The sequence below is a fragment of the Sycon ciliatum genome, chromosome 13 (assembly GCF_964019385.1).
Source record: "Sycon ciliatum chromosome 13, ocSycCili1.1, whole genome shotgun sequence".
In the NCBI taxonomy this organism is placed as follows: Eukaryota; Metazoa; Porifera; class Calcarea; order Leucosolenida; family Sycettidae; genus Sycon; species Sycon ciliatum.
In genome coordinates, this window is record NC_088655.1 from 12,709,102 (window position 1) to 12,736,842 (window position 27,741).

Below are 27,741 nucleotides of genomic sequence, written 5' to 3' on the forward strand. Positions count from 1 at the left end.
TTGTCAACCCCGCGGCAGCCTAAAGGTTGATTTTATCGATCCAGCCTCAGCGCCATGTTGACGATGCCCTAGTGACTGTGTGTCATGGATTGCCTTGCCATCAGCGGTCATTGCCGTCCACCTTGGTGCGGCCCTCAACAACTGGCTCAGCCCATGGGAGTCTCAAGTGGACAAAGTTGTTGCCAAAGTAGCTCAGAAGATTGGTGCATCGTGGTGTAGGTGAGCACATAACTAGGACTTCCCAGCGCCTATTTGTCCAGGCTGCGATACTATGTGACATGCTGTACTGCACATTCTTTTCAGCACTGCAAGGCCGGCAGCTGGACCGACTGCAGGGGCCGCGCACATGCAGGCCGCCTGTTGCCAGTGCAGCATTCTGGAACGTTCCTTCCTTCTGAGATCCGTGGAATAATGACTTTCTTTGCTTCAAAGCAAGTTGCTTACCTTTCTGTTGTGCTCCCAGTGTCCTTACAACAATAACCTACAGCAATGTTTTATTTTCCTTTCCATTCCCCAACCAATGAATACTACAATGTCGATTCTATTTCTGAATACTTTAGTGTGTGCCCGCGCACGCACGTGTGTGTGTGTGTATACCTCACTCGCCACTCGAAGTTCTGTTCCCCATCACTGGAACACTGCCTGTTCTTTCAGGATCTGCCATCATCTGCGGATGGGCATTCAATGATTGTATTGTGTGTGTGTGTGTTTCATTCAGAATCAGATCCGCTATCGTTGCTATAAGAGAAAATCTGTGGGTTCACATCCAGTGCATTTGTAGATTTGCGTGCTTTTCTCGCCACGGGCGCATACATGGGACATTGTGTGTGTGTGTGTGTGTGTGTGTGCGTTTGTGTGTATGGGGATATTGTCTGTATCGGCTTTTGGTACTAATGTTCAGGTCTGTGCTTGCATGTGTGAACATGAAATTGTTCGGTTCTGTGCATGCTATTGCTATGTTGTATATTATTGTATGTATGTGTGCATTTCCACGAACAGTGTAGATGAGCGTGGAGTGTGCATTCATCCCTCATCAACCACTTCACCTTGGGCTTACGAGAGTTTTTTCTGCGTACCTCTCATTTTTGTTTGTTTCTCTCTGATACTGTATTGATGCCGGTACCTGTACCTCGATGTGTTCCTCTATCTGCAGTCGCCTTTAACCTTCGGTCAAGTTAACGTTTATTGTGCTCTATTTATCGTGCGAATCAAAATAAACAATATTATAATAACACAAGTCGTGCTAGAGTGACGAAATGTGCGTGTAGTAGGGTTGATGCGATGGGACGTTATAATTAGGTGGAACAGAACACACATTGGGCAGATTGATTGGGCATCATTGATTGTGCTCAGTCTAAACAGTGAACATAATAATTATCTCCAGTGACAGACTGTAGCGGCTAGCCTGGCAATAGGTAGCTGGCACTGGTCGCTACTGCTTGTTTGACAGGTGCCGCCAGAACCCCTGTTGTGTCATGCTATAGATGCACATGCCCTATTCTGGGGCATACTGAGGTACTTTGATTTTGTTGACTGCATGTAGACAGCATCCAATTGTAGTACTCGTAGACCTTGGCTCTTTGTAGGTCAACCACCATCGCATGGATCGATCACGGTGACTATGCACTTGGAGGTTGGAATAGCCCGCGCTGAACAGATCTTGCCATGGCCCAGGGAGTGAACTCGCTTACTTGACTATCCCGGTTTTAGTTAACCAGCATGAGTGGTGCAATTTGTCCATACCATGTTGCGAGCTCACAGTTGTTTGGGCAGGTTTTGAGCTGCACCACGAAACAAAGCGAAATAACGGCGTGACTGTAGAGCAAGGAAGCGGCGAGACGGCACTTCCAGGACGAGACAGGCAGTAGAGATGTGTTCCGCACAGCACGAGCAACCTCTCAAACCCTGCCGGTACTCCACAGTTACAAGAAAATGTCGGACTGGACGACGCGCCAATGCAAACCTGCTACATCCACCCAGGCAGATAGCTGCCAAACCAGGCCAATGTCGACCCACTGCATACCGGTATGTCAATGTCAAACAGATCCTGCAGGAGAAGACTGGGATGATATTGGCGTCCAGTGTACGGACACCAGTCACATTTCCTACGTCTTTTGCAGCATACAGGATAGACTCATCACTATAAAGTCCACTACTTCTTGATTTTTATTTGTAGAATACATGACAGGCGTACACGGTTATGCTGCAGAAGACCAGGTTCGACCTTTCTGGACCGCCATTCACCGACGGTGGGCTACACGATGCTGGAGGAACTAGATTCCAGTGAAAACCCAAGATTCCTTTGCTCCTGGACGCTCCGACGTGTTGTGATATCTGCCAGGTGCGCAGTAACTAGTATTTCCATCGCTATAGCGAGGACGACGCCGATCGGCAAACTCTCGCTCACAGCCATCACCAGCCTCTCAAAACCATCACTTGGCATCCCCCAGAGGTATAGGAGAAAGCCAAAACAGCTCTCAACAAACAAAAGCTAAGGACGATGGAAAGAGAGCATGTCAAAAAGAAGACGAACAGTATGAAGTTCAAATGGGTTTGAACACTCGTTCCACCAACTATACCACTTTCAATAAATCGTGACGCCATTTTGTTTTAACACGCATACGGTCCACTTACATGAACATGTAACTCCATATACATAATATTGCACAGTCATGTCAGTCCTTGTGTGACCTCCTAGATCCTGTGGCTCTACTCAGGGCACGATTATTTTTCCGGCTTGCCACATTTGACGCAAGAAAAGTGTCACCTGCCAATGCTATTTTAGTCACTGATTAGTATAGTGGCTCCTGATCCTGGCTCCGTGAAACACTAAATATGGCAGCTAACACCCGGGCCTCTGAGCTTCACGCACAGTATTATTATTATGTTCAAGCACATCAAAGATACGGCTTCAAAGTTTGGACTTCTAAGTTAGTTCTAGTCTGGAGCGGGAGAAAGTGTAATACAGTCATGAAGATGATCTACAGGATTGTACTTGATTGTACTACAAGAACTTGGATTCAGAATGGTATCCAACAGGAAGAAACACGAAACGCTCACCATGATTTGTTGAACTTCGACCCTGGAACACGTCATTTTGACGGTCTGTGTTTAGTTGTTCTTGGGGAATACAGGACATTGCATGATTTGCATCGCTGCAAAGACTCCGGCCCACTCCGGGATTGATAAGGAAAGAATAGGTAAGTCATCCGTTGGAAAGACTCGCCACATAGAGGTCTACTAGCAGTAGTACTAGTCTAGATCCTCGTCCTAACCAAATCATGCCGGATAGTTATTTACTGTCCGAATTTCGTCATAATTTTGATGAAATGAGGTCAGATATAGATGCCGCTGCGGACGCGTTCGTTGCGAGGCTGTCGCCACGAATCATCACACTTATAATAGTAGTATTACTAGTATTAGTAACATTACTTACCATGATTATGTACTTGCAGAACCACTGACCATGCAGCGTTGATAGGGAGGGCCCAAATATGCTAAAAAATTTCGCATATTATGCTTTTCGCATATTGGCCACTTGCTTCAAAATATGCTTCGAAATCACACAAAAGCAGAAAAATATGCTCGAAATATGCTCAAAATATGAACTGATATCAGTGATAATTATGCGAATTCTTTGCTCCCTGTAGCAAAATATGCTACATGTGGTACAATATGCTACATTTGCTACTTTATGCGACCTTGAGTCGCGGACACTCTCTTCTCGGGTCAAAATTTCGCCCCGTGTTTGGATGAGCATTTTTCCTTCCGGGCTAAGTTTGGAAGTATTCCCTGACCGAGCGTGCCGTGGTAATTTTCCTTGTCCATTCCCGCAATCTGCCCTATAATTATGCGAATTCTTCGCTCCTTGTAGCAAAATATGCTACATTTGCTACTTTATGCGACCTTGTGTCAAAAGGACCAAATATGCGAAAATATGCGCAAGCATATTCGGGCCCTACCTAAGCGCTGATGCACACAGTGGCTGAGGCATCAAGTCGGTCAGTGACACCACCCATGACATGGACACACGGCTGCGCATCGCTTGTTCTGTTGTTGTCTCACATAGACCGCGGTCAGCAGGATGACCACGCAGTACACTTGAGAGATCTACACCATGCATAGTACTACATGTAGTAGACCTGGTAGACCATGCAATGATGCATGGTCCATGGTGGACGTCTGCACTCCGATCCGGAAGAAGAATCACAGATGGACGAGTAGCGTGTTTTCAACGCGCATTCACCATGTTCACAGGAACAGTGCAAGTCGAGGCGATCGCGCGAATTTCCCCGGCCATTTTGCTTGTGTTCAGGAAGTGCCCGACAGGCTGTCGTTGTCTTGCGACTGCACTGATGATCAGTGAAGGAAAATCGGTATTCGTGGTACTCATAGTAATCATGGTAATGGTAATAATCTGTGCATTGATGCGCCTGTTGTTCGGAAGCAGACGATGGAGTATGGAGCATGGGCATTCTGGACATGCTGGCTACGCTAACTATCAAATTATTATTATTATTATTCGAAGAGTGCGAGCGTAGTGCTTTTGTAAACATATGCCGAATAGGCTTTCGTTGGAAACCCAATGCAGTTTTGTCCTTTTCATAAGCCAGAAGCCGGTACTAGCACCGACGGAGGAGACCTGCACTGGCAGGCTGCAGGAGTTACAGAATACACACAGTCCTAACAGAAAAGCGGGAAGAGTCGCCGCTTTTCTATATCGGATTCAGGACCTCCGTCTCCGTCAAGAATTTGTTGTCTCTGTGGCAGAAGGTTTCGTCGTCAAACTGCCAGAAGCCTTTTCGTCGGTCAACATAAGTACACCGCCAGCTATTGATGCGGTAGCAGTCCGAGTCGGCGCTGGAGCCGTCCTCTGACAAACGTGTGCTATAGCAGCTGAGTAGTGTTCGACCTTCACCGCACTAGCATTCTCCTGTCTGCATCGGAGAGGGAGGCCGAGAGGGAAACGTAACCACCAACCGATGACAAGCAAGTTGTAAATTGTAAAATCTTCTCCAGTGCCACCGACCCTGTAACAGCACGCTACCTTGGCATCACCGTTCGTGTACCTTCCGAAGCTCTTTGTGATTTTGGTGTGCTTGGCTTGTGATACTCCGCACAACAGATACACGCACCTGAAGTTTGTTTGCGCCCCACGCAGTGCCGGATGTTGTCCTGAAGGTCAAGATCACAAATTACGCTACTGCTGGGACCTGGCTTTCGCGTGGGTGCTGCATGAGGACCTAGCTCTCAAGTCGAAACTCAAAACTCGTCATTTTGATGGTGGATTTACTCAGTTCTTGGATCTCTCCTGGAGCGCTGCTTGGTCTGCAAGCTCTCAGCTGATATGTTATGCATGTGCATTGTCACCACCAAGAGAGACAAACCAACATTGCGATAGAGGAATCTTTCATAGAGGAATCTTCGTAGAGGAATCTTCATTGAGGAGTCTTCGTAGAGGACTCTTTGGAGGCAAGCGTTTGGGTGGTCGTTGACGCCACGGCGCGCTGTGTGATCAGCAGCAGGGGTACAACAGCTGAACAAGTAAGTCTGAAGACACTAACTACTGGTGAATTCCATCATTCTTGCACAGTACTGTCGGTCGACGAAGAACTGAGGGATCAGCCTCCTAGCCTAGACAGTTCTTATTTGCATGTACGTCCTATAGTCTATAGTCTATGCACAGTTGAGACACCGTATATACATCGGTATGACTGCTGTGCTTGGTGAAATTCTAGTCTGGTCATTCTTCGGCGCCCGACAGTACTGTAGTTCATTTGCCCGGCCAGTTTGGCGTAAGAGGCAGCTTGGTGTAACAGGCAGCTTGGTGTAACAGCCAGTTTGGTGTAACAGCCAGTTTGGTGTAACTGGCAGCTTGGTGTAACTGGCAGCTTGGTGTAAGAGGCAGCTTGGCGTAAGAGGCAGCTTGGTGTAAGAGGCAGCTTGGTATAAGATGCAGCTTGGTGTAAGAGGCAGCAACAAGCTGTGTAGGGAGTACCACACTTCTCCTGTAGCAGCATTTTTGCAGAACAAGAACAGGCATTGCTTGCACTCACTTAGAAGCTGAAAGCATACACATTGGCTGCAAGTACGTGTATTCGACATCGTACTCATCATCAATAGGACCAGCCGCAGCGAAACCAACTGTGCCAGTTACATCGTACTAAAGTAAAACAGAGAGGTTCCAGGCTGTCCAAGAGAGTGCTCAATACCGAGTGGTGGAGCACTAAAGTACATGATTGCACATGGTATTCCGTAACAGCTATAATGTAAACCTTGGTTGATGGGTTAGCATGTTGGACGCTTGACAGCATGTTGCAAGGAGCACTGTTTTTGACACAGGCTCTCAGTGCATCCTCCACCTTTTAGCATGCTGTCAAATCGTCCAACTTGATTGTACATGTACATCATTGAGTCCCTACCTGTGGAGTATGAAGTGTTTGTGAGTACACACGGATCTCGTGCTCATCTGTGCACCTGGTTTTGTTGTCTGAACTGACTGCACCTACTATGTACTCCGATCCGGCCTATATCCATTATGGGGAATTCCCCTGAGTAGACGAAAACAAGTCAGTTGAACAGGTGAACTTTGCAGGCCTGGGAGAGCATTGTACTGCACATGTCCACTGCACATGTACATTGTACACCTATGTGTCCTGCTTGTGGAGGGTGAGGTGATCGTGAGTAAGTAAAGTTTGCACGTCCGCGTTACCACCGGCTATACAATTGCGTTGAGAAACACAACCAGCTTAGGAAGTTTCGCATGTGCCAGGCCACCGCCATGCCTGTGATACCACACACGGATATCGCACTCATCTGTGCACCTGGTTTTGTTGGCTGAACTGACTGCACCTAACAGTTATGTACTCTGATCCTATATCCATTATGGGGAATTCCCCTGCCTCTACCTCTCTGCCTCGTATCTGCTTGTTTCAGCTTCACATTCCTCTAGCCGCAGATATGACAGCTAGCGCAGCAGACCTCACTGGACAAGAAGAACAGTTTAGTGAGGGGGGGGAGGGGGAGAGACCCTAGCAAGGAGTGTTTGAAGATACCTTACTACTGGTGCTTCGAGACAATCACATAGAGCAGCCCATGAACGCTGGGGTAAAAACTGGTATGTCCATGACTGCACCAGCCGTACCAGTGGCGCCGGCCCTACTATAGTCATACCTTGCTTATCCAGTCCTCTTTTATCCCCATACCTCACGACACCATCTGCAAAAATATCGTTGGTTATGGATTTACAGCATATGTCATTCATATGTTCAGTATGTGTATTTGATTATCCGGTTCCCTCGCCTATCCGCATATTTTTGTGGACAACTATTGTGTGCGGTTAAGCGGCGAGGTCTGGCTGTACATACATGTAACACGGCTGGCAATGTAACTAGTCATGTGAATTTCCATGTGGCTGGTCACGTGACGGATCATGTGCCTGATTGTGTGGCTCCGTGTGTATGGCTGGTTGCGTGGCCAAGGAACACTGTACTGGATGTATGTCCTCTGCTCGTTATTCTGCAGTGTCCGGCATAGCAACACTTCGCTCGGACAATTGGTTTAAGGCGTGCTGCTCGTTGGTGGAGATTGATGCTGTATCAGACCTGAAAGAGCAACTAGCTTTGGGCTTCCCGGAATTTGAATCGTCTCATCTGAAGCACCTGCATGTGCTTGGACGCTCGTACAAGTGCTCAGAGCTGTCTGTTCAGGTGTGTGTAGGATTATGTGTGTGTGTAGGATTATGTGTGTGTGTAGGATTATGTGTGTGTAGGATTATGTGTGTGTGTAGGATTATGTGTGTGTGCGTAGGATTATGTGTGTGTGTAGGATTATGTATGTGTGTAGGATTGTGTGTGTGTGTAGGATTGTGTGTGTGTGTGTGCGTGCGTGCGTGTGTGTGGCCAGAAAAAATCCAGGTCATAGCTATGTGGTGTAGACCAGGCTGAATAGTGGGATCAATTCTTCAGCCTTGCAAGCTGTTGAATGGTGCAATCCCAGCACAAGCTGCTATGGCTTCTGCTGTAGAATCGCTATCATCTCCTCCGGCGATGGACGTCAAATGGTCAATGGTGTGTGTGTAGGATTGTGTGTATAGATTTTTGGTTGGAGGAAAGCAAATCAGCACACGAAGCACAGAAGCCATATAATTTTGACTAGGCCTTTCGTACGTGTGTGTGTGTGTGTGCAAGCAAAAGAAGTGTGTGCGAAAGTTGTCAGTGTTTTGACATTGTAGTACCGTGGTCCCCACTGTTGTCTGATACTGGTAATATTCATTGTCTCACTGTGTAGTTGGCGCCACTAGCGCTATCTTTTAAAGTGCTATTTGGTCTATGCTCTGACCGCCAAATATGTTGTTGGCGCCACTAGCGCTATTTTTCAAGTGCTCTTTTTGTCCATGCTCTGACCACCAAAGTGCCGGTTATAAGGACTTGCTTGCTACCTTGTTAATAGTGCTGAGTCGGGTAGCGTTTTCTTCGGGTATCGGGTTCGGGTAGGTTTCCACGGGTAGCACGGGTACCCGGTCGGGTAATGTTTCCATGGTAATACCACACTGCACCCCTTCCCTTACACACTGGGTAGACATGCGGAGTATTACAATGTAAAAATTCATGTCATGAATTTTAACACATGCACTGCACATGATGTCGTCTGCGACTTCGGGTTTTCGGGTACTATCCTGTACCCGACTACCCGAGGTCCTCACGGGTAGCACAGGTACCCGACTACCCGTGCACACCCCTACTTGTTAATCACCATTGTATTCGACTTGAAGAGCAATGGTACGAAAGGCCTAGTCGAAATTATATGGCTTCTGTGCTTCGTGTGCGGATTGTGTGTGTGTGTGTGTGTGTGTGTGTGTGTGTGTGTGTGTGTGTGTGTGTGTGGTGTGTGTGTGTGTGTGTGTGTGTGTGTGTGTGTGTGTGTGTGTGTGTGCGTGTGTGTGTGTGTCTGGGTGTGTGTGTCTGTGTGTGTGTCTGTGTGTGTGCGTGTGTGCGTGTGTGTCTGTGTGTGTGTGTGTGTGTGTGTGTGTGTGTGTGTGTGTGTGCGCGCGTATGTGTCTGTGTGTGTAGGATTGTGTGTGTGTGTGCGTGCGTGCGTGCGTGCGTGTGTGTGTGGATTTCATAGCTGTGTGGTGTAGACCAGGCTGTTGTGAAACCACAAGTTCTCGAGAGTGAAAGGCCTTCTCGCTTGTGACATTGTGTTCGTTTCAATGCAGTTGTATCCCGACTCCGCCGTACCGCTGATGTTTACGACGTAGTATACGCTACATGCGCTATGTGCGGTTTGCTGTGTGCGCTGTAGTTGTATGTTGTATGTGTATGCTTTTCTCATATACGCTGTCATTTCCACGCTATAACTACCTGGTGATTTTAGTGTTTTTTCATTCATTCATTCATTGTTCATTGTTTAGTCAGTCGATGGAAGTGAAATATACTGTTGAGAATAAATAGTTGTCCTCGTGCCGTGTGGAGTCGTTCGTTCCTGACACTTTAGAGAACCAGAGGGTTCACAACAGTTGGCGACCACGCCAGGATACAAAGCAAGCATGGCACAGGAACTATGGATCATTGAAGCCAGCTTTGTCGCTAGCGGAATTCGGTATGGATTTGAAGGCGATAGGTTGAGAGAATACGTGGAGAAGAGGCTCCGACAGAGCGAGGAGTTTGAAGAGCGCAGTGCTAGACGGCAAGAGGGTGCGCTCCGCACAGAGTTTAACGAAAAGCTCAAGAAAATGGACGAGCGCATCGCCGTCAGTACATACTATGAGGAAGCAAAGCGAGATTTGCTTGCCTCGCCCGGAAGGACGCCGGACAAGGCGTGTAAGACTTTGCTTACAGACAAGCAGCGGTCAGAAGAGTATTTGAAGCCAGTGGGAGGATCGGATCCAAGGCCCACTGCGTCGGTACAGTGCATGGCGACATCGGTCGGAGACGCTCAGAAGCAGCTGGAGTCTTGGCCGAACGACGTAGAAGCGCAAGACGTAGAGGCGCAAGACGTAGAGGCACAAGACGTAGAGGCGCAAGAGTAAGAGGCGCAAGACGTAGAGGCGCAAGAGTTAGAGGCGCAAGACGTAGAAGCGCAAGACATAGAAGCGCAAGACGTAGAAGCGCAAGGCGTAGAAGCTAAGGAAATGAGAAGGGCGATACTGGTTAGCACGGAAGAAGTAAGCGGCGAGACTGTGTGGAACACGGAGATCGAATGTAGGTTGTCTGGTCCAGCGTCCGCCCCATGTCGAAGTGGATCGGTGACAGTGTCGTGTGCAACAGCCCACAGCGGCAAGCTTCGCGAAATCGAGTTGGCCGAAGTGGTGGGCATTAGTGATATTCTACCATGGCCACCACCGCAGCAGCAGATGACGCGTAGTAAGCCCCAAATCGTTTGACTTGTGAGTTGTTGTACGGCGGTGAGAAGCCCTTTGGTGGGGAGAATGTTGTGAAACCACAAGTTCTCGAGACTGAAAGGCCTTCTCGCTTGTGACATTGTGTTCGTTTCAATGCAGTTGTATCCCGACTCCGCCGTACCGCTGATGTTTACGACGTAGTATACGCTACATGCGCTATGTGCGGTTTGCTGTGTGCGCTGTAGTTGTATGTTGTATGTGTATGCTTTTCTCATATACGCTGTCATTTCCACGCTATAACTACCTGGTGATTTTAGTGTTTTTTCATTCATTCATTCATTGTTCATTGTTTAGTCAGTCGATGGAAGTGAAATATACTGTCGAGAATAAATAGTTGTCCTCGTGCCGTGTGGAGTCGTTCGTTCCTGACACTTTAGAGAACCAGAGGGTTCACAACACAGGCTGAATAGTGGCGGTCAATTCTTCAGCCTTGCAAGCTGTTGAATGGTGCAATCCCGGCACAAGTTGCTATGGCTTCTGCTATAGCATCGCTATCATCGCCTCTGGCGATGGGCGTCCAATGGTGTGTGTGTGTGTGTGTGTGTGTGTGTGTGTGTGTGTGTGTGTGTGTGTGTGTGTGTGTGTGTGTGTGTATGTGTGTGTGTGTGTGTGCCAGCTAGTTCGGTTGGTAGGTACACTTATGCCTGATTGTGTTGGGTATGTTGCCAACGGGCTCTGCTGCTTGAAGGTGTAATGTTGTACTTGCCACCTTTGTTGGTTCCAGGGTTCATATACTTTCTATTTGAAGTATACATACCTGTTAACCATGGACTGCTTCTGGCTAGATTAACTCTTGTGTAATCGATGGTGCTAGTGATGTCTAAATCAGATCCAGCCTGATTTACCTTCACTGGGGGCAGGGGTAACTGCAGTTGGATCCCAGGACGGATTGGATTGGATTTTTGGATTGGTTTATTTAACGTCGAATAACAAACAGGCAGTGTTGCCTTATTACATGAGATCGACTAAAGTTACAGTCACACAAATGTAAGGAAAAGATTTTAAAATAAAAAATAAAAAATAGAGTAGGATTTAAGACAGCAGAGGAAAGATTGCATAATTATTTGATCGGTGAGCAACGTAAGTCAGTGAATTTTTCAGGTGGGGTAAGAGAGCGGTCCGGAATTGACCTGGTTTCTTCAGTGATCGTATAGATGCAGGCAACTTATTCCAGAGAGCGGGACATTGATATGAAGGGCTGTGTGTGGCAGCGGCAGATATGATCCTCGGGCAAAGAAGCAGGGTAACATCTGTGCTCCTCGTTCGACGGGTGTGTGACAGAGGTGTAACGAGGTCATGAAGAAGCACACTACAGTTATTATGAATTACACGAAAGGTTAGCAGGAGGAGTTTGCGGCAATACATTGATTGCAGGGGTTGAATGCTGAGGCGTTGAAAAAGAGGGGCAGTTGCAGACGGGAAGGGAGCAGAGCAGACAACACGCACAGCTCACTTGAGAAGTTTCTCAAGACGATCACGTTGTGCAGAGGAAAGGGAAGAGGAAAAGCTGTTGCATGCGTATAGGAATGTGGGTAAAATTATACATCTCAAGTAGGTTGAGCGGCATGGCATTGGGAGGCACTGCCTGTGGCGGAAGAGAATGGCAATCTTTGAGGACACTGTCTTGGCTATATGGTCAACCATTGTGTTCCATTTCAGGTCGTCATCGATGTGCAAGCCCAGGTACTTGGCGCTTGTCACTTGCTGGAGGAGTGTAGCTGCACAGTGCACATTCAATGTCCCGTCGTCATGACTATTGGCAGGAATAAACAATATTTTGTGTTTTTCGACTATTCAGGATTAGGTTGCGCTCACCAAGCCAGTTGCTGAGATGGGTGATGGCTGAAGACAGGTTGTGTGACAGCACTACCTTGTCCTTCCTGCTATCGTGTAGCATGATGTCGTCCGCGAATTGGGTTACCTGGACGGCAAACTGATGCACTTCACTGGCGACATCCCTGTCATATATGACAAACAATAGTGGTCCCAGTACAGACCCTTGGGGAACCCCACTTGAGCATGTGAAAGATGAGCTGCTATCGCCGCTGATGACGACTTGTTGTTGACGATTTGAGAGGTAGTTGCTTAACCAGTTCAGGGCTGTGCCGGAGATTCCAAGCTGGAATAGGTCTTCGACAAGTGTCTGATGCTGGACCTTGTCAAAGGCCTTTGACATGTCCAGGAAAGCAGCGCCAGTTGACAGCCCGTCATCTCGGGCTCTTAGGAATTTGTCTGTAACCATTGTGAGAGCATCCTCTGTAGAGTGCTGGCGTCTGAAGCCAAATTGACAGGAAGGGTAAAGATTATGTTCAGCCAGGTATTGACTGAGTTGCTCATGGACGATAAGCTCAAGCAGCTTGGAGACTATAGGGAGCAAAGAGACAGGTCTATAGTTGGTGGGTTGACTGGGGTCACCACCTTTGTAGACGGGAGTGATGTTCGCGATTTTCGTGCTCGGTGGCAGCTGGCCTTCGGACAATGATTTGTTGAAGATGAGCATCAGTGAGGGTGCAAGAAGGTCAGCGCAGGATTTAAGAATCGTTCCTGGCAAGCCATCACTGCCAGTAGCTTTTGTCGTGGGTATTGACGATAGGAGCTTACGCACACGGGCAATGGTAACAGGCTTAAAGATTGAAAGGCTGTTTGGAGACATGGGGTCTTTTATTATTCTTTTATTCCACGATGGCGTGACGCCAATAAGGATGATTGTTAAGTGCGTTAGAACTGGTACTAGCCAGAAACAACTAGATGGAAATTAACCGGGGAGGCAAGAAGCAATGGATCATGAAAAACAAGCGGGGGGGGGGGGGCAATAACGTTAGCGGGGGTGATCGAGATAGTTAAGTACACGTTCGAGATATCAGAAACCAGGGGGATGCGCCGAGCAGGAACAGGTACTGCTCAAAAGAAGACCTTTGAGTCTCTCTCCCCTCTCCCGCGGAGACCCACGTGACCAGTTTTGGCAGTGAGCAACAAGTACAAGTGTGTGTGTGTGTGTATGTATGTGTGTGCTGTAGAACGACATGCTGCCATCAATACAAATCACTGTGCTTAGCTGTCTTATACATTTACAGGCATTTCATGATCATCGCCATCTGCGCCTGGCCATCTAAGGCCTCTGCTTGGATGACCACTACATCAAAGCTTTAAAAGTGGGCTATGTTAAAGGGGAAGTATACCCTAAAATCAAATTTTCACCAGTTGTAGTCTTCGGGGTGCTGAGTCGAATGGTCTTGGTCCGAGGAAGCTGAGACGCTCCCTTCCTACTTGAATCCCAATCGAACTCGCGCACTTCCACCGAAACTGGGTGACTGCGCCCTACTAGATGGGGATTTGTATGCAAAATGTCACTAAAAGCGCCATTTCGTTCTTATAAAAGCACGGATGACCGCGATTGGCCCATATGTTGTAGTCTTTTGGACGCTGAGTCGACTGGTTTTGGTCCGAAAAGGCTGCGATGCAGCATTCCTCTTTTATTCCCAATCGAACATGGTTGAACAAGCGGTCACGTGCTCCTGCGTACACCAGTCACCTGGTCACCGTGCCTGCAGGGTACAACTTACTAGCCTGTTTGACCTTTTTTGGGTGCAGTCCTGTCACTCGAGTTGAACTCGGGTTGAACCTTGGTGTGAAAGTTGTCGCCTGCTGGCGCGGTGACCAGGTGATTTGGGCACCCAGGAGCACGTGACCGCTTGTTCAACCATGTTCGATTGGGAATAAAGGAGGAACGCTGCGTCGCAGCCTTTTCGGACCAAAACCAGTCGACTCAGCGTCCAAAAGACTACAACATATGGGCCAATCGCGGTCATCCGTGCTTTTATAAGAACGAAATGGCGCTTTTAGTGACATTTTGCATACAAATCCCCATCTAGTAGGGCGCAGTCACCCAGTTTCGGTGGAAGTGCGCGAGTTCGATTGGGATTCAAGTAGGAAGGGAGCGTCGCAGCTTCCTCGGACCAAGACCATTCGACTCAGCACCCAGAAGACTACAACTGGTGAAAATTTGATTTTTGGGTATACTTCCCCTTTAAGTTTGAGTGCAGGTGGTGTACAGTCTTTTTCTGCAGGTTCCTTTCCCATTCAACTTCCTCAAGTAATGTGGTTTGTGCACATGTGTTGGTTTATCTGTGTGTGTATGTGTGTGTATGTGTGCATGTGTATGTGTGCATGTGTATGTGCGTGCATACGCGCGCGCGCGTGTTTGTGTGTATCTGTGCATGTATGTGTATGTGTGCACGTGCCTGCATGTATGTGAGATGTGTGTGTGTGTGTGTGTGTGTGTGTGTGTGTGTGTGTGTGTGTGTGTGTGTGTGTGTGTGTGTGTGTGTGTGTGTGTGTGTGTGTGTGTGTGTGTGTGGACGCGTGCATGCATCTATGTGCTGCATATGCTGTGCTTTGTGCGTAGGCTGGCCTTCTGCTGATTGCTATTCATAATGCCAGCGTAACATGCCTGGAGTACCTCCTAAGCCAGGTGACGGATGCTGACCTGAACAGGCGTTATCATCTCAACTCAGTAAGTACATGTGCATGCATGCAGTGCTGTCGGGCGCCGAAGAACGGCCAGGCAAGAATTTCCCCAATTCTTAAGAAAGGTGTAGGCCGGGAAGTTTTTCAGATAAGAACGGAAACCGTAATACACACTATAATGTACAATCAGATGTATAACTCTGCAAAAATGTACATGTAAGACTGTACAATCAAATAAGAACGAAACTGCTGTGTTCGCTAAAAATAAGAACGGGCCAGGCTAGAACCCTGACCCCCCCAGTTCTTCGGCGCCCGACAGTACAGTTCCATTGTACTTGGTATGGTAGTGCATAGTGTGTAATCTGATGACATTGATCAGTTGATCAGTTGATCAGTTAGCAATGTGTACCAGTGCACAGCTTAGTGTTGACAGGTGTAAGGTCGCACAGCACCTGGTGCGAAAATTGACACTTGAGAACAAATTTGTTTTGCGTCACCGCAACAGAAGCCACATCTACATCGCATATGCACGACGGCCTTCGTTAACAGCTGTTGTATTTGCGATGCGAAAAAGAGGCTGTTGCAACTTCGGCGATTGCATTTGCAATTGTGTAATTGATACCGTGCAAATTTCCTACAGCAGCTGTTCTGCTGCCTCAAGGGTTGCATAGGCAACATACGCAATCTGCGGACAGAACTGTTTCGTCCTTTGTGGACCCATCAGCGCAGCACAGAGGAAATGAGGCCAAACCTGATAGCAATGAAAAATAAATTCCAAAGCCAGATTTAAACCGGGCCCGAACGTACCTTGCCAGAGTGCTCAAACTGACAAGTCAGTGAGCTCTGCATAACGCAAACAGCAAAGGCACTATCCCACACAAGAGTGCTCAACTGCTACAAGAGCAGGAGCGAAATACTCCATCTACGGGCAGAACTGTTTCGTCCTTTTTGGACTGATCAGTGCAGCACATGTAGGTACAGGTGCAAGGGTAACATTATTGTTGTGGACATTGAAATCCGCTGAGAAGTCAAGCGGCCACGGGGCGCTGGCCTTGCAGCCGTGAACACTGCTGGTGCTTTTTGCAGTGTGTACGTGAGCTACAGTGCGCATACGAGTACTTGCTAAGGCAGTGGGGGGGGGGGGGGGCGGCCCCGGTCAATCTATTGGATTTCAATGTCCACAGCAGCAGATTCAGCAAATGGGACTTCGGCTTTTGACAGCCGGCTTGTGGATCTGCTATCTATCCTCCGCGACCGAGCTACATCTGACACCTGATCATGGGGTGGTGTTCAGCTGGTCAGGGAGAATATATCAGAAAGAACTAGCATAGGTGACTAGCGTAGGTGAAAGGTTGTGTGCCCTGTTGTCGTACTTGCTGACTGTATATTATCTGGTTACATTGGTGGTCAGTTGGTCATAACTCGTAACATGTTGTCCTTCCTATATTTATCCACGATGACATAATCATTGGCTCAATATCCGAGTTCAAAGTAGACGAAAAGAGTTCTCCAATCTCATCATTTTGTTTTCTGGTGCAGGCCTCCGTCCAAGAAACACCACTGCATTACGCAATTCGGAAGCACCACAACACGATAGTAGATCTGCTGCTCTCGAAGAATGTTTCCCTGACCAAGCTGAATTCGGTACGGTGCCTATTGTGTGTGTGGCTGCCTTTCTGAACACCGTGCCGCTCATGCATGTTAAGTTATGTATGTTAAAAGTCCATTCAGAAAAAAATGATTATCTTGATTTTGGCCATAAAGGAGTCAACGGTAGACTTTTTTTTAACTTGTTTTGGCTATGCAGTATGGAATGCACTTCCTTCATGTTTTGGGTGTCTATTTCTCCAAAAGGTGGACCGTAAGGAAGTTTTTTCAGCAGGGTTTAGCATTGATACGGAAATGCTGGTCCAAAGCCCATTTCTGGCCGAATAAGAATTGGTGTTTTTATCCAGAGATCAATTTAGTGAACGGACCATAAGTACAGTACATATACAGTCAACTTTGCTAATAACGACTGCGGATATAACGACAATTCGCGAATAACGACAGAATTTCCATGCCCAGAGCAAAGTCCCATCCAACTGTAATACATATACATGTAATGAGACTTCGGGTATAACGACACTTCGCGAATAAGGACACCTTTTTGACGCCCCACCGAGTGTCGTTATATGCGAAGTTGACTGTACATGTACTTGTAGTTGAGACTTTGAGCTTCACACTCAAAACTCATCAGTAGGGATATTTAGCATTTCAATTCTTAGCGCAGTCAAATCTTCCAGTCAAAACTCAATTTATTGCTTAGCATTGTTTAGCATTGTTTAGCATGCCTTAGTTTAGGAAAGACCAGTTGTAGACGTCTTAGTCTTCATTTATTAGACTTGCTTGTAAATATAAAGGTTATTAGAAGCAAATCATGCTCTCCTTCTGTCTGTCTGTATCTCTCTCTCTCCCCCCCCCCCCCCCCCCTCTCTCCTCTCTCTCCTTCTCTGCACTGTCCTGCGTATGCCTGCCATAGCTGCAGCAGACACCGCTGGACTTTTGTATGCTGGAGGCACCCGGTTGTTTGCCAAACTTGCTGCAGCACATTGATCAGCTGGAGTACACCAAAAAGGTACCAATCGCGTGGGTCGTGGGTTGAGTTGTCCATGAGGCATTCGTGCTTTTCCCCACTCGTCAGGTTTTCACTGGTAAACCCGGCAGTATTTGCCCCGCTATATCAATAACCTGTGTGTGTTTGTAGATAATCACTGCAGTACTGTCGGGCGCCGCAGAACAGAGCGCCGAAGAGCGGCCAGGCTAGAATTTCACCAATGTGCACTCAGCAGCATAACTCTGCACAGGTTTGGATGGTACATTTCCGTAATTTCATGGCAAGTCAAAACATGGGTGAACTGGCAGGTGTGCATTTATCATCAACAGCCATGTACTGGTACTGATCCATGCATGTACGGTCCACAATGACACCGTTTTGTCATGTAGACTTTCGTACATACAGTCAACGTCGCGTATAACGACACTCGGCGGGGCATCAAAAAAGGTGTCCTTATCCGCGAAGTGTCGTTATACCCGAAGTCTCATTATATGTGTTACAGTTGGATGGGACTTTGCTCTGGGCATGGAAATTCTGTCGTTATTCGCGAATTGTCGTTATATCCGCAGTCGTTATTAGCCAAGTTGTCTGTACTACGACATGTACATGTACAATCATGTACTTGCAAAGCATGACTGTGCCATTGAACAAGAACGAAACGGCTGTGTTCGCGTAAAATAAGAACGTTCTAGGCTAGAACCCTGACCTCAGTCCCAGTTCTTCGGTGCCCGCCAGTACTGTGCTTACACTGCCTGTTTTAAGATGGTGGAACCTCCCTGAAACACCCTTGACACACATGTGATTCAGTTGTGTTCTGGTTCTTCTGTGCGGTGTAGGTGACAAAGCTGCTGAAGGAGTCGGTGGACAAGACGAAAGGACGTGCCTCGCGTCATGCCACTGGGCTTGTCGAGGTTGGTAATGTTTTCTGATGTGAATATTGTGCTGCTATTGCTATAGAATGAGCGGAGGTATTTCTAGTGTGCTAGCAGTGCTGCAAGCACTAGGATGCCAGGGGCGGATCCAGGAGGGGTTCCAGCTAAATTTCGTGAATGTATTACTGGCAACCATATGCATGTCCATGTACATGTATCAGCTACCATGTCGCCTTCGCGAGTTCCCATGCCAGTCATCGTGTCACCAGATGATGTCATCATCAGGCCACAAAATGACATCATCATGTCACCCGATGATGTCATATCGTGGCCTGATGTTGTCATCATGTCCCCATAATTCCATTTAACTATGTCTAGCTCATTGAATGGCCGGTCAAACAGCCTGTCAAACTAGTCCATCAGAGTGGGTGCTGCACTTTCCTACAATACCCTCTGCTAGAACCCTACCCTCTACTAGTAATGTCTGCATCTCACATGTGTCCTGTATCTTGTTTTGACTGCAGAAATCATGGCTGTACAGAGTCCTAGGTTGCGGCGAGCAGAGCTTCATCTACGACGTTTCTCTGACGGTTGTGGGTGCGCCTGGCAGCGGCAAGACGACTCTCGTCGAGTCGATGGCCACGTCCCGCTGGACGCTGAAGCACGGCGACAAGAAGGCCGCAGCGTGGTCGGACGAGGACGGCAAGCGAACGCGAGGCATGGCCGTTGGCAGCTTCAAGATGGACGGCATGACGATGCGCTGTGTGGAGCTGCCCGGCAACAATGCCTTCTCTCCCGCCTACTGCCTGTTTGCACGGCAGACGACGACGGACGTTCCCAGCATAGCCATAGTGGTGTGCTCATGTATGCAGTCACGCACACAGGTGGCTCTGGAGCTCAAGCATAGCTTCTCGATGCTAGCAACTCTATCAAGAAGAAACCCCGCTGAAGGTTCGGATCGCTGTTGTGTGACTGGTGTGTTGTGTTTGGCGTGTGACATAGCACGGTGAAGTGACAGGGTGGAAGCCTCATTGCAAGAGACAGGGATCTAGACTATAGCCAGAACCAGTTGGCTGTGTGTTTGACCATATGAAGCTGCCGCACGTTTGTCCGTTGCACTTGCCGAGGTTGCATAAACGCCAACGGGTTCTGGTTGTAGCCAGGAGTCAGTGATCATACAAAACTGATTGTGTGTGGCTGACTGTCTGTCTGTCTTTCTGTCTGTCTGTCTCACTCCTCCTATTTTACACACACGTGTGCGCGCACACATGCACACACACACACACACACACACACGCACGCACCGCGCGCACACGCACACACACACACACACACACACACACACACACACACACACACACACACACACACACCAACTCCCTGTACAGATCAGCGACTGCTGACGTTCACCATCTTCTCGCGAGCAGACTTGGCCAGTATGTCAGAACGAGAGAATGGCACGCTTGTCCATCAGGAAGTCAAAGCAGACTATGCCTCACTTCTCAACCTACAGGAGCCATTCTTCGTCAACACGCTAAAAGCTTGGGACACGGATATGTGCTTCTTCCGCGTGGCCTTCTCCGAAGCAATAACCCGTGCTGTTGGGGTGAGTCCTCGCACACCGCTTTAGGAGCTGCACCTGCGCCTTAGATCTTTACAGGGTGGTGTTGTTCCTATGGATGCTGAAGACTCAGTCTAACCGAGCATCAAGCAAACCGTAAAATTGGGAGGAGGGGGGGGGGGGGTGAAGTCATCATAGTGCTTAGAAAGTCCTGCAGCTTGATCATTGAGGGTGATGGCGTTATTACGGATGCGAAAAACTCAGTCCAACCAGAGTCTCGTCCAAACCGTGAAATGTATTAGAAAGTCCCTTGTGCAAACTGCTGTAATTTCACAAATTTTCGGTGTACTTTTATTTTCTTTCGGTGCATCTGTTTCATACCTAAAATTTCAATACACCGAACAAACACTAACACGTATAATCCAATGGGGAACTGCTTCCCTGTACCGAAAATTTCAGTTCACCTAACCTAGCCTTTTGCTCTCACACCGAAGATAATTATTGAGCACCGAAAATTTCTGAAATTAGAGTAAACTCCATGTGATGAGGAGGACAGTACGGGAACTGGTCATGGGTAGAATGAATTGATTGTCCTTTTGTGTGCCAGCAGAAGCCTGTGCCATACCTGCCTACCAGCTCGATTTGGCCGGGGACCGTCCCGCTATCGAGGGTGGTAATAGGCAACCAAAAGTGTATTTGTCGCATGCTGCAGTCAACATCTCCCACCTTGTGTATGTCTGCTCCAGATGTCAGCATTCCATCCCGCTGTCCTGGAGAAGCTTCGGTCCGCACTGCCAAAGATCCGCTCCATTCTCAAGTCACCCATCTCCAGCAAGACTCAGTTTATCAGAGCATTTATGACACACATGAAGTATGTGGATTGTTTGGTGGAACCAGACGACATTCAACACATGCTGCAAGATGCACTGGACATTCTAGCATCATGTCACGAGGTAATGATACGAGTACGTCGCTCCACCCTTATCATCTTCAAACTGCATGCAATGGGTCATCTTGATGAATGCTGGAGAGGGGGGGGGGGGGGGGGTCGGATAACTTGACATTGTGTTATCAAAGATTTGGTCCACATTGGGTGTATATGCTATAACGTTTGACTGCTGTCACTCACAATGCGCTAATGAATTAGGATGAATCACAACCCGAAGGTTACGGTGTGAGAACGAAGGGCAGTCTTTTTGCGACATGATGACAAAGAACATTTCACACCGGTGGGCTTTGACACCATCTTTGTATTCACTCTAAACTTGCTTCAAGTATGGCGGGAGTATCCCGGGAATGTAAAGCATACAGCGTAGTTTAAAAAATGAACAACCTCGCGTGGCTTTTCCTCCCTCGTGCCTCCCCATCATCTCCCTCCTTCTATTACCCCCCCCCCCCCCCATCTACCTGTGTCATTCTCTCTCTCTCTCTCTCTCTCTCTCTTTCTCTCTCTCTCTCTCTCTCTCTCTCTCTCTTTCTCTCTCTCTCTCTCTCTCTCTCTCTCTCTCTTTCTCTCTCTCCCTCACCATCTCTATTTCTTTCTCCATCACAGGTTATCTTGTTTGAACACGAAGGCCTGAAGAGAACCATAGTCAACGAGCCCTCCTGGTTCCTGACTGACATCCTCGGTACACTGTGTTCACCTCCTCACTACCCACCACCACGCGTTGCCTTCAACAGCTCTGGCAGTGCACCACTCAGCCATGCTATGTCCGTGTTCGGCGTGGACATAGTGGAGGTGCTGATACGACTGCGGCTGTGCGCCGTCGATCGCTCCACCATCATGTTGCCGCCGCGGCTCAAGCAGCCGGTGAGCGGATCGTCCCTCGTCGGCGGCTGGGTGAAGGATGACGATCTCAGCAGACACACTGGCTGCCTGTTTGTCTGTGACACGCGCACACCGTTCGCCTCCGGCCTGCCGACGCAGGTGCAGATTGCCGTGCGCGCTCAGTTCCACGAGAAGTTTGGCATAGAGTGCACCATGCTGCGCGATACGGTCGAGGCGCGGGCGTTTGGCAGCGCTACTCTTGGCTGCGTCACCTTCCACCCGGGTCTGCTGGAAGCCAGCGTGATTGTGCGCGGTGAAGCCGATCGAGAAGCTGCCATGCACTCTCTAATGGCTATTCTTCGCCAGACCCTCCTGGAGCTAACAGCAGTGTTCAGCCCAGGAAGCATCGTAGCAGAGTATGTGCTCAGCTCTCAGTCTATTGCCGAGCACATTCGTACAGGCCAGCGACCCCTGTCGTTTACGCATTACGCAACCGATGACGTCGTAAGCTGTTTAGTTGGCAACAAACCGCTCACGCCGCTCGGTGCTCAACCCCCAGCGGCGGACAATGCACTGGATCTCCTCCACCTGCCCAGTGATCACCTTCATCTACTGTCCACTGAGGGAAAGGCAGCACTTGTTGATGCGCTCAGCGAGCTAAGCGATGCTGGTGACTTGCTGAGGAAACTCGCCTGCAAACCCACGCCTGAGACCGGAGATGACAGCAGCTCAAACAAACAGATTGCGGAGGAGATTCTGGACCAAGTCAAAACATCACAAGGCTACTGCGCGACAACATCCTGGATGTTAGATCAGCTACGGGACAACACAGAAGACTGGAAAGACGTTATACAGGTGCTGAAAACTGAACAGAAGAAGGTGAGCAAACTCCTGTAAAAAAAAAAAATTTCACGGTTCGCGTGAGACTCGGCCAAAGGCCCAGTTTTCCGCATCCGCAGGAACGCCACCACCCTCTTGGATCAAGGCGCAGATGCAGCTCCTAAGCGGTGGGAGGTGAGTAGATCAGACCCACCACAAAGTGGTCAAAGACCGAAATCCCATTCACTGCATCCATGTTTCTCCTGTAAAGTGGAATAGAAATCAAATTTTGTTATTTTCGTGACCATTACGAATTTGCGAATTGATATGTAAACTGTGTTGTGCTTTGATTGTGGATGTGATCCCAGTGAAGATGTAATAATTAAAGTTGGAAACAATTTCATCGCGAATCATTGTATTTCTTTGAAAATGAAACATCTGAATGCAGCGAAAAAAAGTTTCTTGCTTCACGGTACTCGTGCATGACAATGAGTGGAAAACTACCAGTTCCGGTTACAGTTGATTTCTAGAAGTTGGCTGCTCCAACGTGGAACACACGCTTCCTGCTGAACTTGACACTTGACTGACTCACGACTGCCATCCGGAGCACACGAGTGTCAAGTGTCAAGTTTGGCAGGAAGCGTGTGTTCCGCGTAGGAGCAACCAACTTCCTTACTACAATAAAACCTGTAACTAAAGACCACCGTGACTAGCGACCAGCCTGGTACTACCGACCACTTCGCCAGGCACGGACGGACGGTCCCATATTCATATTGTGGTTGTGCGGTGCAAACCTCTAACTAAGGACCACCTGCCACTAAAGACCGCTTTCCCTGGCCCCAAGGGGTGGTCGTTAGTCACAGGTTTTACTGTAATACCGCCGAAGTCGCTACTTCTAAATTTGATTTCTGGTCCCTATTTCTCCTCTTTCCTACCCAGAGTCGAGAAGGTAGTGGGAATGAGTTTGAAGAAGACAATCGCCATCGTCGCCGGTACATGGACGTGCAGACGGACATGTTATCCACTGCCAGTAGTGATAGTGGTAAGCTGGACAAGCCACGATGGGGTGTCTAAGACTAAGCAGTGATGATTCATTGTGGGCTGGTTGTTGTCGTGCTCGCTGGATTGTGCCACGCTCATTTCAGAGACTCCTGTAGGGAAACTGTTGTTCAAATCAGAACAGGAGTCCAATTCCCCCTGTTTTCCTGTTTGCCACCTGACATTCTGTAGTAAGTGCGTTTGCATGAGTTCGTTGCCTGTAAGTATCTAGGCAGTGGAGGCAGCTCCGAGGCTGAGGGAAGACATGACCTAAGTCGGCTACAGGGCCACTAATCTCAGTACCATAAGAGGACGCATCTCTAACGGGCCGTGAATCATATCTGATTGTTTCACCTACACATTCCGCTGGCAACCAATACACCGCTAGTGCAGTACAGTCAACTTCGCGTATAACGACACTCAGCGGGGTATCAGAAAAGTGTCCTTATTCGCGAAGTCTTATTTTATGTACTACAGATACTTTGAAGTAGATGGGACTTGCTCTGGGCATGGAAATTCTGTCGTTATTCGCGAATTGTCGCTATATCCGCAGTCGTTATTAGCGAAGTTGACTGTAGTCCTTGCAGAACAAGAAGAACATACATTTTATGAGGGAATGACTCTAGTGAAGAGTGTCTAAGGATGGCCTACTAATACTAGTACAGTCAGACCTCGCTTAACCGCACACATCTATTTTCCACAAAAACATCCGGATAGGCGAGGTAACCGGATAACTGAACACACATACTGTACATGCATGTGGCATGTCAAAAGCAGTGACATCATACACACATGTAGACAGGTCCTATGCAGTACAACTAGCGTGCCCAGTATGTAAAACAAGCGAGAAAAATGACAAGTGCATGCAACTGAGTGCTGTCCGCACACACCCAGCAGGTCAAGTACCTCATTTGCTTGTACAACTCCTTGATACTAGCTTCTGCAAGCGCTAGCCAGCCACATGCAACCGGATACGACGAAGCATTTTGTACACATTTTAACCAGTTTGTACACAAAATCATGCACCGGTATGCGGATCGCGAGGTCCGGTTATGTTGTATGCATAACATATGCTGCACATCGGTAACCAGCGATTTTCTTCCGGATGGTGGGGGATCCGGATAAACGAGGTCTGACTGTACTTCCATAAAGTAAATTGCACACTGCATGGAGATTCCACGACGGTGATGGTATAGAGGTTATGCGATTACATCATCAGTTAAGATGCTTGGGCAATGTCGCGGTACAGCCTGCTAGCGATGTACTAGCGACACGCTCTCAATCTAATACATGTACTTAGCGCCCATCACTGGTTCCGCTGTACTTAGCGCCCATCAGTGGTTCCGCTGTACTTAACGCCCATCAGTGGTTCCGCTGTACTTAACGCCCATCACTGGTTCCGCTGTACTTAGCGCCCATCAGTGGTTCCGCTGTACTTAGCGCCCATCAGTGGTTCCGCTGTACTTAACGCCCATCAGTGGTTCCGCTGTACTTAACGCCCATCACTGGTTCCGCTGTACTTAGCGCCCATCAGTGGTTCCGCTGTACTTAGGGCCCATCATTGGTTCCGCTGTACTTAGTGCCCATCAGTGGTTCCGCTGTACTTAGCGCCCATCAGTGGTTCCGCTGTACTTAGCGCCCATCAGTGGTTCCGCTGTACTTAGTGCCCATCAGTGGTTCCGCTGTACTTAGTGCCCATCAGTGGTTCCGCTGTACTAAGCGCCCATCAGTGGTTCCGCTGTACTTAACGCCCATCAGTGGTTCCGCTGGACTTAGCTCCCATCAGTGGTTCCGCTGTACTTAGCGCCCATCAGTGGTTTCGCTGTACTTAGCGCCCATCAGTGGTCCCGCTGTACTTAGCGCCCATCAGTGGTTCCGCTGGACTTAGCGCCCATCAGTGGTCCCGCTGTACTTAGCGCCCATCAGTGGCTCCGCTGTACTTAGCGCCCATCAGTGGTTCCGCTGTACTTAGCGCCCATCAATGGTTCCGCTGTACTTAGCGCACATAAGTGGTTCCGCTGTACTTAGCTCCCATCAGTGGTTCCGCTGTACTTAGCGCCCATCAGTGGTTCCGCTGTACTTAGCGCCCATCAGTGGTACCGCTGTACTTAGCACCCATCAGTGGTTCCGCTGTACTTAGCGCCCATCAGTGGTTCCGCTGTGCTTAGCGCCCATCAGTGGTTCCGCTGTACTTAGAGCCCATCAGTGGTTCCGCTGTACTTAGCGCCCATCAGTGGTTCCGCTGTACTTAGCGCCCATCAGTGGTTCCGCTGTACTTAGCGCCCATCAGTGGTTCCGCTGTACTTAACGCCCATCAGTGGTTCCGCTGTACTTAACGCCCATCACTGGTTCCGCTGTACTTAGCGCCCATCAGTGGTTCCGCTGTACTTAGGGCCCATCATTGGTTCCGCTGTACTTAGTGCCCATCAGTGGTTCCGCTGTACTTAGCGCCCATCAGTGGTTCCGCTGTACTTAGCGCCCATCAGTGGTTCCGCTGTACTTAGTGCCCATCAGTGGTTCCGCTGTACTTAGTGCCCATCAGTGGTTCCGCTGTACTAAGCGCCCATCAGTGGTTCCGCTGTACTTAACGCCCATCAGTGGTTCCGCTGGACTTAGCTCCCATCAGTGGTTCCGCTGTACTTAGCGCCCATCAGTGGTTTCGCTGTACTTAGCGCCCATCAGTGGTCCCGCTGTACTTAGCGCCCATCAGTGGTTCCGCTGGACTTAGCGCCCATCAGTGGTCCCGCTGTACTTAGCGCCCATCAGTGGCTCCGCTGTACTTAGCGCCCATCAGTGGTTCCGCTGTACTTAGCGCCCATCAATGGTTCCGCTGTACTTAGCGCACATAAGTGGTTCCGCTGTACTTAGCTCCCATCAGTGGTTCCGCTGTACTTAGCGCCCATCAGTGGTTCCGCTGTACTTAGCGCCCATCAGTGGTACCGCTGTACTTAGCACCCATCAGTGGTTCCGCTGTACTTAGCGCCCATCAGTGGTTCCGCTGTGCTTAGCGCCCATCAGTGGTTCCGCTGTACTTAGAGCCCATCAGTGGTTCCGCTGTACTTAGCGCCCATCAGTGGTTCCGCTGTACTTAGCGCCCATCAGTGGTACCGCTGTACTTAGCACCCATCATCTGTTCCGGAATTCTGCTGACTCATCATTTTAACTTGCCCATACCCATTACCAGCGGAGCCGTACTGGGCCTATGTGTACTGTATAAGTAAAACAATTCGTTCACGAAATCTTTCGTTAGATCACTCCACCAGCAGCATGTTCGTTTCGTACTAGATTTAGTTTTTGGTCGAGGTCTGTCACCCCGAACGATCAGAAAAAAATAGTTTGGTACGAACTTTAGTTATTTCGTGCCCCCTGACGAATATAGCGAAAGTTAATTCCAAAAGAAACTTTGTACTTATACAGTAAGCGAGGCTGAACATCACAATGGCTGCTTGGTTGAGCACTGATATCTCTGCGCTTGTTTGCTGCTCGTGTAGGTGCAACTGCTGATGCTGCTGATGATGCTCCTGATGGAAGCAGCCAGCATGGAAATCTGAGGTACGCCGGTCTTAATAATGCAATGAATAAAACTTTATGTAGAGAGGAAAGGACCTATAAGTTACTAGTTATGACTAACAGTCCACCAAGGTAACGAGATAATATACAGTCAGCTACTGCTAGCGCAACAACAAAGCACAACACTGACAAGGATATTGAGACATTCGACGACCTGACACCTAGTTCCAACACATCTACGAAGCGCAAACCAACAACCTTCCAACTTCGAAGGCTATAAGAGGCACAAAGTTTCAATGAGGGAAAGGAATGTGCCACGAAGATGTGGCCGAGCTATGTCCCTCGGCAACAAAGAATGTCGAACGTTACGGGACGATGATGACGGCACTAGTAAGACCATTGGATAAACCGGTCTAACTACAACTCGAAAACGCAAGGCAACGGACTACCCAACTTAGGAGGCTCAAAGGTATGTACAAATTCATGAAGAGAGGGGAAGCGAAGAACTGTTTTCGAGTTGTAGTTAGACTGGTTTATCCAATGGTCTTACTAGTCTCGTCATCATCATCCCGTAACGTTCGACATTCTTTGTTGCCGAGGGACATGATCCCGATTTTCGTAAACAAAAAGAAAATGTCCCGCACTTACATGTACACTCTTCCAGTAAATTGGCACTCACACACACTTGCACATGCATGTACATTGCCA

At 48.6% G+C, this 27,741-nt stretch overlaps 1 protein-coding gene across 1 annotated transcript in view; it reads left to right on the plus strand.

Moving 5' to 3' along the window:
- Positions 1-4,427: 4,427 nt before the first annotated feature.
- Positions 4,428-27,741, plus strand: part of LOC135829026 (uncharacterized) — a 34,627-nt gene continuing 11,313 nt past the window's right edge. Inside the window, exons 1-12 of the mRNA XM_065341428.1 lie at positions 4,428-5,544; positions 7,525-7,709; positions 14,808-14,915; positions 16,409-16,513; positions 17,391-17,486; positions 18,302-18,376; positions 18,862-19,288; positions 19,726-19,943; positions 20,645-20,851; positions 21,451-22,545; positions 23,425-23,527; positions 27,015-27,075. Of these exons, the coding sequence (XP_065197500.1) occupies position 5,544; positions 7,525-7,709; positions 14,808-14,915; positions 16,409-16,513; positions 17,391-17,486; positions 18,302-18,376; positions 18,862-19,288; positions 19,726-19,943; positions 20,645-20,851; positions 21,451-22,545; positions 23,425-23,527; positions 27,015-27,075 (2,681 nt within the window). The 5' untranslated portion in view covers positions 4,428-5,543. The remainder of the gene's footprint in view (positions 5,545-7,524; positions 7,710-14,807; positions 14,916-16,408; positions 16,514-17,390; positions 17,487-18,301; positions 18,377-18,861; positions 19,289-19,725; positions 19,944-20,644; positions 20,852-21,450; positions 22,546-23,424; positions 23,528-27,014; positions 27,076-27,741) is intronic.